General features: G+C 43.5%; 1 protein-coding gene across 3 annotated transcripts in view; it reads right to left on the reverse strand.

Moving 5' to 3' along the window:
* Positions 1-1991: 1991 nt before the first annotated feature.
* Positions 1992-21750, reverse strand: part of STK4 (serine/threonine kinase 4) — a 44941-nt gene continuing 25182 nt past the window's right edge. For all 3 annotated transcript variants that reach the window (XM_064673641.1, XM_064673640.1, XM_064673642.1), the window contains one exon: positions 1992-5206. In XM_064673641.1, coding sequence (XP_064529711.1) covers positions 5048-5206 — 159 coding nt within the window. In that variant the 3' untranslated portion in view covers positions 1992-5047. The remainder of the gene's footprint in view (positions 5207-21750) is intronic.

The raw sequence follows: 21750 nt of genomic DNA on the forward strand, positions 1-21750 counted from the left end.
TTTAAAGGGTTTGATCTGTAGGAAGGGAAGACTCCTCACTGACAGCGTTCTGGGATCTCTGCTGCTCACAGGTTCCTACAGCCCTGCTGACCTCAGTAAAAATCCAAGCTTACTGCCTGAGCACACTGCTTGACGTGTTAAATCCGTGTTACTGCTATCTGCTGAACTGTGTAAGGAGATCAGTAAAGACAAACAGTGCAGTAATTCTATTTTTTTGTTTTACAACATAATGCTAAAACACTTCCTCCTGGTAGAGGTTCATCTGAACCACAGTTGTTAGCTTAGTTATAGGAAACACACAGTCTCAAGGCTTCCATCCTAAGTGCCTGAGAAAACCAAAAGAACAGCCTTGAAGGCATGGAATTGAATTAACCAAATATGCCTAGACAGGTCACACCATTTCAGGGAATGAAAACCACAGGTCAGATGTGCAGGGAGGCACAAAACCAGTGATGTTCACATCATCTGCATGTTCACATCCAGACCAAGTCTGGTGAGAGCAGAGGGGGAAAACTGCCCCGTGCCTTTTTCAAGACCATCCCCTCTGTGCTGAAGGAGTGATGGTCCAGAGCTTGTGAGCCCCTCGGGCTGAGGAAAGTCCACCCCACAGCTCAGCCACCTGATGCCTGTGCAGAGGTAAGAGGCTGCTGTGCTGCTCTCCACTCAGGATGGGACTCAGGGACTCTGAGCTCCCTCTGCTTCTGTTGATTTGAACAGTGACAACCTAGAGGGGAGCAGAACAGACTGTCCTTCAGAGCTGGAACTGAACTGTTTTAAACTTTATAAACACGTTGGCTACCTTCCTGGGCTCTTAAATTAAAGGACAATTAACTTTCAGTCTAGAAAGAGATGATGGTTGTTTCCCGGTTTGACCCTTCAAAATTTTGCCAGAGTGATTAGCGCAATGAAAAGCTGTCAGCGCTCGAGGCAGGGCTGTCAGCCAATGCTCAGAGCATTTATCCAAGCTCAGACTCCTCTGGCCTGTGCACAGGAGGAAATGGGACAAAATGAGGGTGTAGGAAATGAATAGCTGGGCATACAGGACACTGGCACAGCAGCCCCTGTCCTTCAGTATTGATTATTGTTAATAACTGCTGATCCTACAGGTTTAGTGGAGAGTTGACTTTTCCCTTTACTGGGGAGAAAAACCTGGTTAAACATCAGTCCCAGCTCACAGGTACCTGTCAGTGTTGGTTTTGTTCCTTATATGCAGTTAATATTTGTGCAGCAGGTGCAGTGCTGCAGCACATGAACACTCCCCTGGTATGGCAGCACTGGGAACACAACCCTCCCTTTGTTCTGGGGCTCCACAATATCCTGGTAACACTGCTGAGGATATGGGAGAGCTCCAGGCTTTCCCAGTTACTAGAAATGCCTGCAGCCTCCCCCCCTTTCACTTCCACGCTCCTTCCGAGCATTTAAAAGCTCACATCTACTTTGTTTCTTCCAGGATTGCTAACCAAAGCTGACTCCTGAATGAATTCTGTCTCTGCTCCCGTTAGTCATCCCTCCAGGACAGATTTAGTAACTGCTCAGGGAAACCACGTCGAAGCCAACAGTTCACCATTGGAAGGCAGCACCCACTCACTGTCAGCTTCATCTTTTTCTGAGCTAGAAAGCTCAAAGTGAGCCAGAATTGGGAGTGAGCCTCCAGCCTCACCTGTTGTGTAGGAAGGTGGATAAATTGATATGTACCTAGTCCCAAACCTGACTGCAGGCTCAGGGAAGCTGCTGCAGAGACAGCAAGGACCTACAGCAGAGTTCAGCATCCCCATTTGCCAGAGCACAACGTGGGGCAAATGACTCTCCTGCATGACTGGGGCTCCAGGCAGGGCTGCCTGTGCTCCCCACCGTGGGGAACTGCCTTTTCCAAAATGTTTATCTGATGTGTTTACTGCCTGTGTTCCTGAAAGCTTGTACTCTCCTCCAGAATGTTGCATAACATTGGCTGACTAGAGGTACACCATGTTAAAACTCATCCTCATAAGCAATAACACACCAAAGTATTTTAATGCACAAACATGAGTCACGACTCCACCCGATGCTTTCAGGTAGGGACAGTTTATTTGCCCCTTTGAACAAATAAGGCAAGATATTTGAGAAAGATCAAATAAAATCTCCTGTATCAAACTGAGAGGAATGCAATAAAAGTTACTATTTCATACATATACAAACTAAAGACCCAACACTATTATATACAAACAGCCAGATCTTACAAAATAGCATTTCAAGTCAGCAGTTTATGCCAGTGTCGCTAATTTCTTTGTTACAAAAAAGTTAAAGCTACAAACTTCACATTTGTAAGTCTCACATGACCGACATCATCAGTATCTCTGGGTTTTAGAAGCAAAGAGAACAGTTTGTCCAGAACCCTTTCAACAATGCAGATGGATTCAAGGAGCACACAAATGTAGCTTCACAATTAAACAAGTTTTTTTGCTTAAAAACTTCGTCAGAACAGCCTTCCCTTATGTCACTAGCCTTGGTCTTAGTCTGGAGTGCTAAGAGTTCACTCTGAGGAGTGAACAGGTCCTGTCCTTCCAGACCCTCTACGAAGGGACCAAAAAAGGGAAATATTTTCTCTAACAGATTGAAAATCAGTGAAGAGAAAATAATTCCTCTGCATTACAGCTCTAAGTGCAAGAAACATCATTAAGTCTCAGCCACTGCAAGCATTTAAGAAAGGTTCAAAGACAGTTAAGCCATTGGACCAGTTTTACTTATTTTGGTTCATTTGCTATATTTTAAGACAATTGCGTCAGCAAAGCAGAGTATTTCAAGAGTGCTTACATTCGGTTACAGAAGTCACAGGTTGCATATTCTGTAAGTAGACACCACCCCGTGGTGTTTCACCTAAAACTTGGGGTTCTAATGCCCTCTGATCACTACAAAGTTACCTACACAGTGCAGAAGTAAAACTCCTCCTGGCAGAGCCCGTTTGATCCACGCCACACGCAGGCAGTGCACAGTTTACCATGTCACATGTCTGTGTGTCCATCACACCAGAGGTGCTGGGCCAGATCCATCCCAGTGACTAATACAAGATCCAGCACTGAGCAGAGCACTCCCTCCTAAGTTGGAGGAGTTTCTTTGATGCAAAGGATGCTCATGGATATTGCTCATAACAAAGACAAGACCAGGGCAAAGAGTATTGCACAGATTCCAATGAGCACGGTATGAGCTCTGATGTTTCCCAATACCTGAGGCTATCAAATTGCTGGTTGTCCCAGGATGTACTCCTCCTTCAGCCCCCCTACATACACTGCTTACTGCCTCTCCCTTTTCCTTACGGACAGCTTGCTGATCTCCAAAACTGCCATGACCCCAATGCACATCAAACAGAGACAAACTGATGCAACCAGAGCTGCAGAGGGTAAGAATGGCTTGGTTCCTTTCACAGCTATGGAGCAGACCTGTTAGCAAAGCCAAGAGCCTGCTCTAAGGGGAAAACAAGAGCCCACAGAGGCACGAAATGAACACTTCACCTCTCTAGCAGCACTTGATCCAGGAGACACTGCTGTTTTATTATCTAGGTGATGTACCAAGGCCTGTTTCAGAAGATCGACAGGGAAACTGTTCCCTCTATCAGAGCAAAATGAAAATAAATTGGTAGAAATACTTGCTCTGTCCAAACAATTCATCATATGCTGGGAACATCTAAAACTACACAGCTCTGCTGTTACAGCCCACAGGGCAGAGGCACTGCTCAGTCTTTGCCCTGCAAAGAGGCTCTTTGCTGCTTCTGTTTTCCTCTCCCCTCTCTGGTGTGAGCTGATTGCACCATCCCCACAGCGACTGTACACGCTGGGGCATCACCACTGATTGACCTTTACTGGGCAGGAACAGCAGGGAAGTGAAAAAAAAAAATACAACCTACCAACACAGGAGCATCCAGAGAAACTGGAAGAGACTGAACCTCTTCCAGCAAGACATCAGTAGGTGTCTTCTCATCCAGATCAACTCCGCCTTTGCTCCACCACCATAAATGCACATCTTTGTTAATTCAACAGTTCTTACTTCCAGTTCAACTCTCCTGATGTGCTAAACCTTGCAGAAATGTGAAGGATTGTGAAACCAAGTTTTTATTCAAGTGTCTAAAGATGTAAATTTGAAATGAAGCCTATAAAATATTTCACAAGCTGTGGAGATTTTTTAAGTCCTCTCAGACACAGCTGAAGTACCCAGTTCCTGAGAGTATTCCTTCCACCCATTCAGGTGCTGTTTCCTCTCCTCAGCACTCCATTTGTGTCAGCAGGGTCTCCCTGAAGGACATTTCCAGACAGACAGACAAAGGGGAATCAGATCACTGACTGGCTTTTGGTTTTAAATGGGTGTGGATTTTAAATGACAGAACGTAATTTCTTATGGAGGCACAACGTGCTTTATCTACTCATATAAATTCATAAAGGACACAAAAAGAGAACAAAACTGAGGTCTTGAAGAAACCACACTTGCTTAAAGCACACAGTGTAAGGCATGGGGCTTATTACAGGCTTTTCAAAAACTGAGATTTAAGTTTCTTTCAAAAGGCTGGAACAGTTTGTACAAGTTCTCACCTGCTCTCTTCAGTGACCTAAAACTTATCAGTACCTTAACAGTAGAGACAGTTAACAGCTTGAAATTGAGTCTGTGCATTCACAAAGAAAAACAAAACCAAAAACCCCACAAAAGATGCAGCCGTTAAACACCACAATCCATATTCACTGAAACCAAAATGGACTCCTGAAAGTTCAGCTGAAAAAGAGAGTGAGCCAACTTTCATTAGCCTATTCCTATCTGTTCCTCTGGTTTAAAAACAATCCTCCTAAAAACAGTAACAGAACTCCTTTGCAATAATGTGTTAAATACCTGCCTAACATGAAAACACAACCACCAGGATCCTCCAGGTCACGGCATTCCTGAGTTCACAAAGGTGCTATGGAAAAATAAACGAGCAGAAGTATTGCCCTCTATTTCGCTAGCGTATTTCAATAGAAATCAATCTGTTCAGTAGTCATAAAAGCAAGGAGCTGATTGTATGAGGCTGGAAGAACATTCTACCCGTGGCTCAGAAGTTCTGCTGCCGCCGCTTCTTGGCTTCGATGGCGTCGAGGATCGGCTGCCGCTTGGACTGGTACTTCTGCCGGATCTCCTCAATCTCCTGCTCCATCATGGGGTCCAGGGCCGAGAGCCTCCTCTGGAGCTCATCCACACTCCACGTCTTCAGCTGAGCAGGAGACAAAAGAAGAACAGACAGCGGTGTCAGCGTGGCCACCACCCCCAGGTCTGCAGGGATCCTGCTGCCCGTCCGGCGGGCACAGCGCGCCTTCCAGGGGGAAAAGTGGGAGAGTTCTGCTCCAGGCTGCTGCTCTCACTGAGACTGGTACAAGCCTGGGGACACTGGGCTGCTTCTGCTCATTTTACAGGTACATTACATGCTCTGTTTAGTGGCAGTGTGAGCGTATAAACAACCAGTGAAATGTTTCCCCCGCTGAGTTGCTTTTCTAACGCTTCATTTTGCAGGCTTAGAACAGAAATACTGCACTGAGATGGAAGAGCAGCAAAGTTCTCTTCCCCTCCCCTTTCCTTGCAACTAAACTTCCTTCTGCTAAATGACAAAAGGAGACAGAGGGGAACAGAAATCAAAAAATACCATTGACAAAAGTTGAATTTGAATAAAAAAATCACTTCTGTACAATCAGGCTGAAGCTCAATCAGGGCAAGGATTCAGACAGGAATCCCAGAGCACAAGCACACACACCAGGTCTCTGTGGGTCAGCCTCGTACTGATACAGCATGCAAGTACCATTTGTATTTTCCTGCATGTGTGAAGATGTCAGACTACTCTGGACAAGCTCCCTTTCCCTGAATTCCCTCTCTGCCTGACCTTAGTTTAACTGGCTCTCTTGTCCACGCCAATTTGCTGAGAACTGGCACAGAAGAGTTTTACCGTGTGATTAGAGATGCCAAGTGTGGCCTGGACAGTCTAGATTGTCCACAGCTACAGCCTTTATGTAATATTATAATATTATAACCTGTGGAACAGACAGGATTTTAGGACAACGTTAAAATATATGGACACTGGAAGTGCTTCGGATATTCACTTAAGCACGAGCCCTTTTCCCATCCAAAACCAAGTGAGCATCAGAAGCACACAGGAGATGCTGTTTTACAGCCACTGCAGCAGGACAAGGATGACTGTGCAGCACCTGCCAGCAGCGATGCCATCCACTGCTGTGGATGCTAAGAACATGCAAAATAATTTGGTGATTTTTGTGCACAAAGAACTGTCAATTTTTTTGACTTTCAACAAATGTCATAATTGAGTGACTTATCTTTTTATTTCAGTTACATGCAAGTGATGCTGTCCTGGTTTAGCTGTTAATTAGTCAGCTGTCATGGTTATTCTTCAAACCACTTCTGAACCAAAACACTCAGTGAAATGTTTGCTGCCTACTACAAGGCAACAAATGAAAGTTTAATGGCAGTTTGCATCAGTCCTTAAAAATAATACTAAGATACAGAAATCTTGATCCCTCTTCCTGAGATGGTTTCTGCTAGCTGATTTCTTACACGGTCTTTTGAAGTTCTTTAGCATATTCTAAAGATCTCTCCTAGTTGCATTTACAGGATCATGAATTCACTTTAATCATCCAGGCACACGTGAAACACAACCTTTCTGCTGAGGATATACAGTCTTTGGGCCTCTCCAATCAGGCAACTGTTCATTAGAAAGACAAAGCACTTCCTCTGCAAAGATATACATTATTTATACACATTAATGCAACTTTACTAGGCAGCAGTTTAAGTTGATGCATGGCACCAGTTGCCTTTTCACACTAATTTATTATGGAGCAGGTAATTATTCAACATTCCCCTTCCTCACAGTCCAGGGAATTGAAAAGTCAAATGAAAATGCAAAGCAGAAGAAAATATTAATTCAAGTACTGAACACATACCGAGCAGCTACAGTGGAGCAAAGGGCTGTCAGGTCTCCCACTGCACCCAGTGCTGGACTGCTGAAAGAGAGCACTGGAATAGATCTAAAACACCTTGATCAAGGGTTAAGCCAACTATTAGATGTCAGAAATTGTCATAGGGCTGCAATCTTCCACGGATGCCCTTTGAGCCTTCTCCATCACCTCCCAAAGTGCTGGGTGCTGCTTACAGCCAGAAACAAAGTGCCAGAGCTGGCAGAGCAGAGGGCAGGGCAGATGTACAGCCATGGTCTCTGCACCTGAGAAGGTAGCAGTAAGAAAATACTGCCCTGCTGCTGCTCCTGAACCTGATGGAGCATCTTGGGACACCCTCGTGGGTACTGACACACAGAGTCTTCCTGCTGCCGGAGAGAACTGCCTGCCAAGGGACACAGCGGCTGTGACAGCTCCCGGGACTGGGTTTGTCAGGACAGATGGCTAACAGCATGGGAGATGCTGGAGTACTGCTAAGTCTGGAGTGGGCAAAAGCCCACAGATATATATTAATATGAGCAAACTGGGAAGTGCGTTCCCTGCGCAGACGCGCTGACGCAGAGCAAAGCTGCTGCTTCGGGAGCCTGATCACGGGTTAACCAGCACAGGGGGGGTGGGAGAAGGAAGGGAGGCAAGGCAAGGCACTGCAAAAATCTGGGAGCTCAGGAACATCCTGTGTGCAGTGCTCTGTGCTGGTGAGGATGAACTAACCACACAGCCTTCCCCTGGAAGAACGGCAGCCTGGCTGTGAGTGCCATGCTGGTCCTGAAGGAGGCAGAGAAGCCAAAGGGCAGCCCTGGGAAAAGGTCCAGAACGTGACTGCTCAGCCCAGATGAGCTGAGGAGAGACTGACAGCACCCAGGGGCTAATGAGAGCCACCCACCCACGCAGTGCAGAGGACACCCAGCTCTCTGCTCCTGCCCTGCTTCAGGCTGTGACAGCACCAGCCCAGGGATCTGGGCTGGGCGATTACTCAGCTCGTCCTTCCACTCACACACACATCTTTAGAATTAAAAAAAAAAAAAAAAAGCAAGAGAACTGTTTCAAACGTGATGGCCTCCATTTCACTTTGCTGCATGGCAGTTCACTGTAAGCCAATGCCACAGACAGACTTTCTGCCAGAAATGAAGTTTCAGACTCCAGGATCTCTGTCTCTCAGTGGAACACTCCCGGGACACTGACATTATTCTCTTTGTGAAATGCCAGGAGCAAAATAAGCCAAGAAGGACAAGGACAGCATCTCATGACAGACAGTTACTCGGGGTAAAGTCTCAGTGCTGAGCAGCTGCAATTAGAGCTGGTTTTAGCCACGGGCTCAGTCCCACTCCTCTCCTCACTTCTCAGCAATTCCTCTGCTGTAAGAAGTCAAAGTGTCTCTGTAAAAGCTATCTATTTTTGTCTGCACTGATCAAATACCTAAGACAAACTTTTAAAGGAAGGAATCTCATTTCAAATGTAAAGACAGATATAAAATACTTGTTCTAAGGTTAGTCAAACACATCTATCAAAATGGAGAGGAGGCAGCGCAGTGAAACCATTCCAGCAAGGTTGTATGTGCAGAAAGCTAATTTTTAACCATTTGATGAACAGTGGTATTTTTACTCAAGGTTTTGAGAATGATCCTAACTCTGTAAAAATGCCCAGCTGAAGACAAGTGTCAGAGGTGCAAGTGTTCACCTGAAAGCCTCTCACCCACGGCTGTGCTGTTGTTCTTCAGACACCACTGACAGCAACATCTTGTTTCAATATGCTGATGATTTCTGCTGTATAATTCAGAAGGACATACATAATTATATCCTTTGGAAGGACATAACCTGCAGCCTTCCCATGCATGCACAGTAATGATGGACAAACCAGGAACACATCATTTGAAATACAGTTTCTTCCTCAAGGAGAAGACTTGTAAGCTATTCATGACATTCCTTTGTCAGCATTTCAGACAGATTTGTAGACAAACTACCCCATGAATAATGTTCAACTCAGCAAACTGCTTCTGAGTTGCCATCCTTTTAAATCAGCATTTAAGAACAGGGGGGAAAAAAAAACCCCAAACACTTGCAACTCTTAGAGTCAGGTAAAGTGTCACAGCAACATGATATTCTACTGAATGTAAATGAACCTAAGCAGCAAAAGGAGAATAAATAAAAGCCACAGGTTCGATATTCAAGGGCACCATGATCTGAACTTTATACTGCTCTGTCCTAAGCAGGAAGCTGTCCAAAACCCTGCCACAGTATTTTTAAACAGACCATGCCAGATTTCTTATTTACACAAAACAAAAAAATCTGTTGTAAAACACAAAGCCTGGAGAATTAACTCAGCTCCTGCCCTGTCCCCACAAAAAAACCAAATGAAAATCCCAAGCAGTAAAAACTTTTTGAATTAGAAGCTGATGCAAATGATTTATCACAGGTTCTCTTGGGACCCATAGTCTTTACCCTGAAGAGCACCCCATGCTGGTTTTCCCATAGCAAGGTCTGTAGCTTGACCAGTTTGGGACTTGGCACATTCCTCTGGTCCCTCAAGAGCCCTTCAGCAGCGCAAGGTCACCACTGCCTGGACCAGGCTGCACTACTGACATAAATATGGTCATCCACTAACCCCCAGGTCACTTCAGCTAGTACTCTTATTTGCTCCTCTAGCAAAAAACACTGCCAGCAAAATCCTCTTGCTGCATGAATTATGAGCATCAAACAGAAAGGAGCTGTTTCCCAGCAGCTTTCACACGTTTCTCCCCCAACAAAGAGTCTCAGTAAAGCTCTAGCTCACTGACTGCACAGGAATCAAAAAACATTACCTTGGGGCAAGCAGAAAGCACATTCCTCCTGAAACTTTCTTTTTACTTGCTGACACTGAATCTGATCCCTGGATTTAGCACAAAGCCTTTTCCTTGCATGTCTGCAACGTTTCAAGCTATCTGGGCTTTGCTTTTAGATGCTGTCTTTGAAGTTCTGAAGCTTGTGCCAAACATGAACCCTCCATCCCCAGGGAGGGGATGCAGTTGTTCTACCATCACTCTTCAAACGTGCAGATGCACCCTGACTTCTGGGACAAAACTGGAATATGTATGATACTGATGAGATGAGGTTGCTTTCCTCATGGTGAAGGTGTCTGAACAGCTTTGCAGAAGGAAGATATTTTCGAGTCTTGGTACTACAACCAGTCCTATGAATAAAATCAGGAAGTTGTTCTCTCCTTCCTCAGCCCTCTAGTCACATCCCTCGACCATGATTTCTCTGAGTTTGAACACTTATCTTCCACATGCTCAGAGTATTTTCCGAATATCCTCCCACTGTTACCCCCAGTGGCTTTTTGGAAAGGAAACACCCAGCTGCAGCAATCGCTCTCTCTGCCTTTCACCCAGATATTCCAGGTGGCATTTACTGCTCAACATAACTTGATGTCAAACTTTTAAGTTTTAAATAGCCTTTAGAAAAACGGGCTTTAGCAATTATCACTTCATAAGGGGCAGTGGGAGTTTGAAGACTAAAATACAGAAGTAATAAAATTGCAGCTTCCCACGCTACACAGGGAAATAAATTCTTAGTAGAGCTAGATGGGAACTAAAGAAAAAAACAAATTAATTGTCTATTTAGCAGAGGTTTTATTGTTATAACTTCCTCTTCTGCCTAGTTTTATGCTGCAATCTAACAGTTCTTGACTGCATGCCCAGTGATCAAAACCCCCCAAGGAAACTCATCAATCATATCAGTAGGGAGCACAACTCATCATTTACTTGTGTATATTTGGAGAGGCAAACTCTAAGCATGGCTTGAGAAAGGGTTTTATCCAAACTGAGATATCCAAGCTATGCTAAACATTAAATGCCAAATAGGAATTTGCTGTTTAGAGATAATGAAAAATATTTCCACTGTAATATAGTAGCAACAGGCTACTTTGGAAAAACAAAACCAGAACAACCAAGTGGGACTGCAACTGTATGGAAGCCCCTCACAGGAGGCTATTGATGATCACACACCACAGCAAAAGTGGCTTTGTATCAGAGACAAGTAAAAAGGAATTCCTACACACAGTCTATTAAGTGTTCAGATGTCCTTTGGGAAGGGAGGCTCTTCACAGAAGAGACTAATTAAACTCTTGCCTCTCTTCACCCTGGCTATCAGCACTGTTATCAAGATGCTTCCCTTCTGACAAAACCAAGGGCACACTTGTACTTCCTTCTCCAGGATCCTGCAGATCAGTTTGTGTATTCACCTCAACTTCTGAACTTTTCTTCTGTCACCTCCTCGAGCAGAGTTTTATTTCTGGGAGGTGATCACCCCTCGGATACCACTTGCCATGACTATTTGTAGCAACCACCTCGGAGCAGAGCTCAGCCTGCAGCACATGGCAGCGCACGGGTGCTGCAGAGGACCACGAGCTAGGGAGAGGTGTCATCTCAAGGATTCATGAATGTGAGCTCTGACAAGTGTAAGAGCTGAGATTATTCTGGAATTAGCTTTCTGCAACTCGAAAGACTGGTTAAACACCGTATCAATTAAATGCTCGTATCAAATATACTCGGAGGGAGCACATTACTCAATAGTACTACACACGTTTTTTTAAACCAGAAAAAAATGTATTCCATTTCTCTGGCCAAAATTAAATGTAGAAGGTGATTTCTCACGCTAAGCAGACTTCAGGTCTTGAGGATGGTGATATAAATTGGTGTTGGAATAGCATGCCATTTTTTTCCATAACATTTTTCCTGAAATGCTGCCTCAATACTGCTTGGCATACTTTCAATCACTGATCTAAAAATTAAGTGCCTCGTTCTCATTTATGTTTCTAGCATAAGGAAGCCTTGATGTAATATATGAGCAGGCATTAACTATTTATTCACTTTAAGTTGTCAAACGCAAAGGACACAAGAACCTAAGAACCTACAGGCACTTTCTGCCCACTTTTTTCTCATGACTGTCAAGTCCCTACAACTCCACATATCTGCCAGGCAGCCATTCTACAGAGGGGCTGCAGTAAATCAGGATAAGCCCCTGTGCCTACACAAATACTAATTATCTTGATTTTCCCCCCCTTTTAGCATCAGCACGTCAGTGAAGTTTCTCACTGTTATGAAAGCAGAGGATGAAATGCACTCACTGTGGGATTTCATGCAAGATTCAAAATACAGATATTAAACTTTCAAAGGATTTGAAAAATAAGTCTCAGCAGCACAAGCTTCTGCTTTTAATGCATCTTAATTATTTAGGCAATGTACTAGCAAAACACATCATGGGCTGCAGCATCCAGCATGAGTCAAACCAGCACTACGGCCAGAAATTCCCAAAGAAAAAGAACAGGATCTGTGATCAGTGCACATGTGGAGACAGTGGTTTCAGGCCACCTCATCTGAACAGCACATGGCTTTCCAGAAAGAAATAACACTCAGCTTCCAACCAGATCATCGTTCTAGATCATTCTAGAGGTCAAGTCAGCTCAAGTCAGTGCAAGTCAAGCAGCTGAAACCATTAAATATTTAAGTGCAATCACAGCATCACTTTTTGTGGAAGAAAAGATGGACACTCAGTGTTGGATCCCTGGTCAAACTGGAAAATATATCTTAACAGAGAGTTATATCAGAGGAGACCCAGGGCTTCTCAGATGAGCTGTTTCTCCAGCTCTACCTTACTTGCACAGGTGTGGAGTTTGATGGCTACTGAAAGATCTCACTGCTACAATACCAGTAAGGATCCCAATTCATCTGCCATGTAGCTCTGCTTATTTGATTAAAATACAGGAGCATGACACCAGACCATTTTATTTGTTACTATCCCTACAGAATTACTTCCACCCATGTTTGGCAGAGAATTCCTGTGGGCGCTCTGGAAGAGACACACACACACACACTTTGGACACACAGCTGCTCCTTCAACAGCTAAGAGGCATCTTTGCTTTCTCACCCTCCCTACAGTTTGGAAGTTTCCCCCCATTCCTCAAAACCACGGAGCAGCTTTACTGTTGGCAAGATGCCAGAAAATTCCCAATTTTGGAGGATCACAGCAAACATCCAGCTCTCCCTGGCTACCCAGACAGAACTGTGCAGTGATTATGCAGAGTGATTACCACGGAACAGGGATTGCAGAACTGTGGGAACAGTACAGCCTGCATCCCTGGGCTGCTCTGAGCCAAGAACTGCACTTCAGTAATTCTCACTGTAATCCTTAAAAGGCTCAAGAAAGTTTTGGTGTCCCAGCCAGCACAAGCACACAAACACTGCAGGCTGTCATTACCTCAGCACCGTGCTGAAGTTGTATCAAGGAAGCAAACCCATCCAAATCTCTACTCACTGATATGAGTGGTGAGTGGTCATTAAAAAAAAAAAAACAGAGCTTTTTAAAAAAAGACCAATTTGTTTTAATCTTCTCAGCTCCAAGATTAAATTTCCTTTTTTAGCCTTCGTGTCAATTATGAGCATGAATAACGCCATTCACTTCCAAAATCATCCCAAGTATTGTACACACTCAATCTAAACAAAGGGAATGACAGATTGTGTTGGTGTTGTTCTGCAGCACTGAACTTCAAGAAGTCCAAACCTTAAAATCCTTTAGGGACTTAGAAAGTGGCTGACTAATCCTGCAACCACAAAGACAAGTTATCTCACTGGGCTGTTTTTTTCCCCAGTAACTGAATTACAAACCAAGATAAAAGGTCAGCCTGTCTGAACAAGCAAGTAAAAAAAAAAAAAAAAAGCATCACTTGCTTTTAAAAAGCACTTGCTTGCCAGAGGTTTGATTAAGAAAAAAGACAGCAGAGGGTTTTTTCCTTCTCTAAGTGATTATGCTTTAATTTTCTTAAGTAAGAGTACCAAAATACCTCTGAACATGCTAAAATAAATCATGTCATTGGGCTTTGAGGATCTGGCTAGCTGCACAACTCAACTGTAGAGCTCACAGCTGACCAATGTGGGGTTTTCCCCCCCCTTTTTTTTTTTTAAGAAAAGCAATCTGTTAGGAGATGCTGAATCCTTTAAACCAAATAAAATGCTTTTACAGATCTGAAAGGTTTAACTAAGTTCTGCCAGGAAGGGTACATGTGTCTGTAATGGAGCTTCCTTCCAATCCCCCCTACCCTTTCCCCCTCTCTCCCCTGCTCCTAAGGGCTCTACTTACTGAAGGATTGACAATAAACTTCTTTATTCAGGATCACTTATCCTAAACTAGGAGTGATTCATTCACATGATATTGCCCAGCATGAAACACAAATGTACCTGAAGTGGTAACCAATTAGTTAACACTGAATCAGTACACAAATCAGCAAAACCTCAAAGAAGCCTCACCCATGATGAAGCCCCCCCCTGCAAAGTCTCCTGGTGAGGTCAGCAGGCAGATTCCCAGGGATTCCATGCACCAATTACACTGGCAATGAGCAACACCTGGATGTTTCTGCAGGATTACAGGAACAGAAGAAGAAGGGGCACAAAGGCAAATGCAGCAGGTCCAGCAGTCAGAGCTGAGATAACTTTGCTCCTCCCACAGTGCATCATTTCAGGCACTTGTCCAGATGAGACCCTGCCCATTGGAAAGTATTCACAGGGACCTGATGGAGACTTTATCCCCAGGCTCTTCATTTATGGTCCAGAGGCTCCACCTCCCACGAGGCAACCCAGAGCACCTGTAATGGGCTCCTCAAGCAAAGAGGCACCAAAAGGAGCCTTTTCTGCTACAGATGAGAAAAACCTGGACAAGCTTGTCTTTTTAAGCTACATTACCCTTTAAAACATTTGTACTGACAGATGAGTTGGAAGAGGATTTTAGAAGCATTTCAAATAGACCTCATTTGAGCAGGAGTGTTCTTTCTTTAAGGGAGACGCTGTGCCAAGAACACATCCAGCCTTGAAAACAGATCTCAAGGCATAACAAGGCTCCAACAGGTTTTCTAAAGAATACAGTATGCTCAGAGATAATTTTTCCAGCATCACACCCTCAATTATTAATTCCTCTTCCCTTTCTCCCAAAGCAAAAATGCACATTGCAGCCTGACCTTAAACATACAGCCAAATCCAATGATCACAGACTCTGGATGAAGTTCTGTTAGTTACTTAGTTCATCCACAAAGCTTTCAGTCAATGTCTCAGCTGATTAAATGCTACAGCAGGAAAGGGGCCTCAGAGATAGTCCAGGATGTTGAGTTTACAAGTTTGAACACTGTGATATAAAGTCGATTTCAGGTTACATTATTCCAGTCTCTATTAAGGGCTATGACCTAAACAATTCGACACAAACAGCAGCAACTCATTTTACTTCCCACTCACTGCAAATTTCATCTAAAAGCCTCATGTCACAGAAGGCCTGCTATATACAAAAATATAGCAAAAAACGAAAATTTGACAGCGAGTTGTGGCAGAAAGTGCTTTGCAATCAATGTCAGTTTGCACCCAAGTGAAAGCAGGTGGTGAGCAATGACCCTGTTACCAAATGGAAGAGAGCAGGAATCTATTCTCTTCCCCAGCAGATACAAGAGTCACGTCACTGAACTACCTTTTTCAATTTTAAATATTGCTAACAAATTTTAAAACCAAATGTGGTATCTTCTGGTTTTTTTTTTTTTGTTGGTTTGTTTTTATAAAGGAAATTTGGAAAGGTTTATAAAACCTACATACACAGAGTTTGCTGTAAACCACGCTGGTGGTTTGAGGCAGCCACGAATCCAATGAGGTTTGCAGTGAGGTTCAGAGTGCTTTCCTCATGCAAATGTCACAGAAGATTAACAAACAATAAAAGAGAGAAGCAAGCTGTTCCTGGGCTTATTTTTAAAATGACTGTGTGTTTGACTATAAGGTGACAAAATGAACCATTTGTCCTTAATAAAGATGTCGTAAGTTAAAAGTATTTGCTGGGAAGAACATACTAAATATGCTGAAAAGGTAATGCTCAAAAGAGACACAAACAATTAACAGAGCTTTAAAAATTCTTGGCAGATGGCTGAAGGAAAAAAAAGGAAATCCATTCAAGGGACATCAGTGCTATGAATCAAGACAGGTGACATTTAAAACCAATGAATAAAACATCACAAAAACCTGCCTCTTTTTATAAATCATACTTCACAGTGGAATTACATCCAGATATTATACTTCAAGATCTTCCTCCATAAGCAGGAGACGCCATGGGGGTACGATTCAGCTTTGGAAGTTAATACTTGTCTATCCTGGACTGCCTTCTGCTGTCAGAAAAATGGTCTTATTTGAGTCTGTTTCTCTCCCTCCCATAAAAAGAAAGTTATAGCCTTAATGCTCTCCCACAGAAAGAAACCTTTATTTTAGATTCAGCACAGCAGAAACAAGTTTACTTGCTTCCCACCTAGGAATGTGCCCTACTTCCATAGGACCTAGACAGGGATATCCATCAGCCACCCCAGATCTGGCTTCATCTCTCAAACTGATGAATGCCCCAGCAAATAAGTTCACTTTACGTTCAAAGTAAGACTATTGGAAGAAATCAGTGCCTGAGAAGTAATTTTTATTCCAGCCACCACTGGGAAAAAGGAGAGTTCATGATAGATGAAGGGCAGAAACATTTGGACAGAGAACTCCCTGAAGATTCACTCAAAGTGTTTGTTTTAGTCTTAGAAAAACATTATTGAGAAAAGCTCTACTTTAACCAAACTTCTTTTCCTTCTGTGCAAAACTATACATATTCAAATGAATTTTTGGAACAATCAATCTTTATTCATCACACAAGGGTCAGAGAAACTTGCTCTCTTTGAAAATAATAATTCAGTAGAAGTCTCACTATTATCTGATTTTCAATAATGCCATTTAAATGACCTACAAATGTGCACACTCTAATAAAGCTTTTTTTGCTCCTATCCAAGCAGACAGACTTTCTGGAGTCTTGGTAACCAGCTCGGATTATTCACTTGAGTAATTTGTATGGGAGAAAGGAGGAACAGAAAGATTAGTGTGGAGGGGCCTGCATCTGACACCTTTACCAAGCTGCTTAAAAGAGAGAAGTTAAAAGAAGGATCACAGCAGTCAGGAAACACTATAAAATGATAAACTATAAAAAGTCACACACCAGCAGCTCACCCATATAATGCAAGTACTTCTAGCATCTGCCTCATCCCTGTATCCTCAGCATGCCTTCTTCCTACTGCTAGCAAAGACCCAAAGACCAATTCCAACAAAATGAGAGCCAATTATTCAGTCTGCCATCATTTTCAAAGCCGGCAACTGCACAGAAAATACTCTCAAGTTTTTAATCGATTGAACTTTTAGAAGGACAAAAGGTAGTAAAGCTACAAAGCATCAATATTAGATTGCTAATAAATGCTATCCAAATGGATGTTCAAAGAAACCAAAGACATTGAATGTTCCAGGTACTGGCAGAAAACAAGCTGTTCACAAGATAAATGACACCTTCACAGACAGAATACAATAAATTAGAGACTCTGGTCATTGTAAAGCAGAACGTGTTTACTGTTATTGATAAGCAATAAATCACCTGCCCTCCAAGAGTTTCTCCCTATAAGTAACTTCCAGTGAAAGAAACAGATGGTTCCAGTATGCAGCCATTCTTCAGCACAGTCCTGAGCAGGGAGAAGGAATGTGCTGTGCTGATGATGCCCATTTTTAACTGCAGTTGTTCTGGAGTGGTGTTGGGGGGAGCAGTGGGGTGAGGAGAGAGACAGAACACTGAGCACCTGAGCTCCAGCTGCCACTGCTTCTGGTCCAGGCCAGTGGGAATCATCACTGCACATCCCTGCTTTGGGCTCCAGCCCATAGGATCCATCCTGGCTGGATCCTTCCTGCCTGGGTCACACCTGACATGCCAGGCAGACTCGGACCTGCAGGCACTGTCAGGCTGATCTGCCCTCAGAGTCAAAAATACAGCACAATCCTAATGCTTTGGCATCCTAACACCTCGCTACGATAGAATTCAGCTTTCTACAAACACTTTCAATCTCTTGCTATCACACCAATACCTAATTTGTGCAACTAGAAAGACTCACATTCAAGGTTTCACCACAAACAGCCTGTTGTCCAACTGAACAAGCTGAAGACACCGTTAGACCAACACAGTTTCCTTCCTTGTAAGGAAACAAACCCAGAGACCACAACAGCAAGTGGTCTGCAGATGCCTCTGAAACAAAGAGGTCTCATTTCAAAACTAGTCAGTTTTAAGGAGCACATTCCCTGGAGAAGTCAGGTACTGACAGTAAGTTGTGGCCCGAGCACTTTGGAAGCAACAGGCCAGACTATTGGTTACTGGAAGGAGATCTGCAGCTGGGGCAAGAGCTGGGTTTGATCCCACAACTCCTGCAACTCAGCAAAGCCCCTTCTCTGCCGGGCAGATGGTGAGGTGGAGACCAGTGTACATGGGGACTCTCACTGTGCAGCCCTGACAAAAGTGGCAGCTGGTCAGCACTTACATTATTCTCCCCAATTAGAGGCAATTAACACCTCCTGCTAATCCTTCCTTTGCCCTGGAAAAATTTCAGAAGCCACAGTTATATTGTTTGCAGGACAGTCTTCCCCAGCAGTAGAGAAACAGATGACACTGAGCACTGAAAAGTGATAAAGTCTGTTTTGGAACCAAGGGAAATCACAGCAATCTTTCCTGTCCAAAGAAATTCCCATTAGCAGCCAAAGAGACACTGCTCAAAAGGAGCTAAAATGATGGGCTGGTGCAGGGAATGGCACTCACAGCATGGAAGCACGAGAGCTGGCACACAGGTTCACTCCCAGCAGACTGCAGCGTGGTGAAGCTGTGAACAAAGGCCACGGCAGCAGCCACCTTCCACAGCCCTCCCACAGACACCTGAGACACTGGCTGTGTCTGCTCCTTCCACTTCTGCAAACCCTGACACTCTCAAGGGCATATGTTAATTTTATTTTTGTAAGGAAACCAGTTCTGCTCCAAAGTTTTTTCTGCTGTGAAGGCAGATCCTCTTCATTAAGCCCAGGAGTGAGAAGGAAAGACCCGAATTACAGCTGTTGATAATTGCAGGAAAGGGAAAAGTCTGACTCACCAAGACCTCGCAGATGCAAGCAAATCAAGGTCTTCCCAAAGGAAGCAGCATGTTTCTTAGGAAAGAGGCATAAACCTCGTTTCTGAATGTCAGCCTCCTCCCCAGCGCTGCAGCAGCAGGGTGGAGACTGCCAGTGCAGACAACAACTGCTGCTGGTGGCAGCTCTCCACCAAGATCCTGCAGGGGAATGGCACTGCCTTCCCTCCACAGCCCAGCTCCCACCTGCTGCTCTTCCAGGGAAGCACCAAGAGCAAGAGCAGCTCAGACACTGTAAAAGTGACTGTACCAACCCTGCTCTTGACAGGCTGGCAGATACACAGGTGCTGGAAGCAAAAAGGCCTTGGAGCAAATGGCCTCAGCTTTATGTGTAAAGCCTGTGGAAAGATCTGATGTCCTGCCGTACCCTTGCTCTAGTCTCTGTTAAAAGTTCATGTCCTATTTGACTTCACATCCAAAACGTGCCATCAGGATACTTGACTAGCAAAGACTCACTGATACATAAAAAATTATGACTTAGAGTTACAGTAAAACCTAAGGTTAATACAGGTATTAAAAACACAGCAGTTGCATCATGGTGGCAAAATTTGAGACTGACCAGGGCTCTACTGACACTGATTTTCACCAGTGAAACCACAGTCATGAAATAAAACTGAAAAGGTTGCAGTGTTATCACAGCAGTCGCTGGCACCTGCTAATTTGTTAACAAAACAGGCCTTCAGTAAAAGGATTAGTGTTGTAATATAAAACATTAGTGACTGGCTGATCCACAAATGTGTGCTACAATAGGTCTGGCAAGACTGAAGGCCTTTCAAGCAGGGCCAGAATAAAGAACAAGTGACCCCAGTTTAGCCACAAGTGATATTAGAACACTGACCTGCTCAGAGCAGTCAAAAGGCTTTTAAAATAAGAATAAGTAAAGGGTTTGTTGTGTCTAAGGGCAGGAAACACTGCACAACTAATTTTCCCTTATGTTACAGGACTACTGAAAGATTAAAGTGAAAAAATGTAGGACATTGTCTAAACAAATCTTCTAGCATTATTAAGTCTGTGCAACAGCATGTGACTAATGTTCACTGGCAAAATTAAATTCAACTACAAAAATTCTGAAATCTGATTATGGCAATTAGGAATTCTCCATACAATGCAGCCTGCCCATTAACAGCCTACTCCCGCAGCAGTCTCCTGTTAAGAGTTTGTTATATTTTTCCTAAAAGCAAGCATTTTTGCCCATAATTACTATTTTCCCCCACCCCATGTTAAATAAATCATAATGTTGTTGAAAACATTGTTTGCAATCAAGCAGGGCTTAAATCTTTAGAGATCCTTGTTCAAGCGTGAGTGGGGATAAACATTAACAGCATCAGGCATTGACTAATCAGTTAATAACAACTTCTACCTCAGAAATCCAAGGCTGGAAATACTCTGGGTTAATGCCATCTCTGACCACAACCAGGACACAGCCAGAGCATCACATCTGGGAGGAATGGAGTTCACCACCTCTGCAGTGGATGGAGTTGAGTCAATCTAACCCTCATCCAACGTGACACTGCCATTGTGATATAAATAGTGTCTTATTTGCCTGCTTCAGAGGAACAACGTTAGTCAAGAAAAGGTCAAATGGTTTTGCCACAGGGAAAAAGAGAAAAAAAATCTTTTGTAATTTAATATTGCCCCCCCCTTTTTTTTTTGGGGGGGACAGGAGACTCCAGGTGCTACTCACGTAGGAGGGAAAGGAATACAGAAGAGAAGGCATATTTATCTAGTCTCCAGTAGCACAAAGCAACAATATTTCAATCATTTCTTAAGGTCCAGAGGAACTAGTATTTACCCAGCATCTCACTGATCTCATCTCTACTTGGAAACCTGCAAACTCTATAAAAAAAGGCTGCTCAAACCTGCCTATTTTGACAATGCAGAAGTAAGTTACAGCTGCAGGCAGATCTAGGACAGATTTACTGGATACACCCAGTGAATGCATTTTTTTCTTATTCCACAATGCTCACTGCATTGATGATTTCAATTAAAAAATCATTAATAAACATGACTTTCACCCACAGCTAGCTATCAAATTGATCAATTTTTGGGCAAATGGTAAAAAATACACGATTTTAAGTCTTTAAATACATTACACAACGTGAGCTTGCTGCTACAAACCCTCAGATAAGGGCTATCTGAACACCCACCTTATTTATCAAGACTGCTTTCAAGTAATTTTCTTATCCTACAGAAAATAAAGTAGCTCTGTTCCAAAATTTACATGCAAGGCAGGTTGGTATATTCATATGCAATTGAACCAGAGAAACACATACAGCTGGGAAGTGAGATTCCTACAAATTATTACAGGAAGGTGACCCAAAGGCCGATTTATTGCTCACTTTTATTGCTTCCAGCACACTGCTAATCTGTGCACATGGCAATACTGCAGCACTAATGGAAATCAGTAAGCAGGGTCATGTGTGTCAAATAACTGCTTTGCATGTTCTAAAAATATTTGTAGGTCCCGTTTGCTGGAGTGGCACCGACCTTCCCTCGTCTTATCCGTGCTCCCTGGGCGTGCCCTGCACCCACAGCTCCCAGGGAGCACAGTGGAACACATGGAATACACTGCTAAACTTGTTATCAACCGAATTAGAAAGTAAAATAATTACAGCAAGTTTCCCCTTGGGCCACCTTCTGCAGACAACAAAAGACTTCTGAGATACTCCAAACCTTTCCTGGGAAATGCCACACACTGAAAAAACAATTATTTATCATTAGATTAGGGTGCAGCACGCAAGGTGAATGAGATACATGAAGTGTCTGACTCGACTGGAACCGTGTGTTTGGCCCAGAC

This window comes from Pseudopipra pipra, chromosome 17 (genome assembly GCF_036250125.1).
Source record: "Pseudopipra pipra isolate bDixPip1 chromosome 17, bDixPip1.hap1, whole genome shotgun sequence".
Taxonomy (NCBI): domain Eukaryota; kingdom Metazoa; phylum Chordata; class Aves; order Passeriformes; family Pipridae; genus Pseudopipra; species Pseudopipra pipra.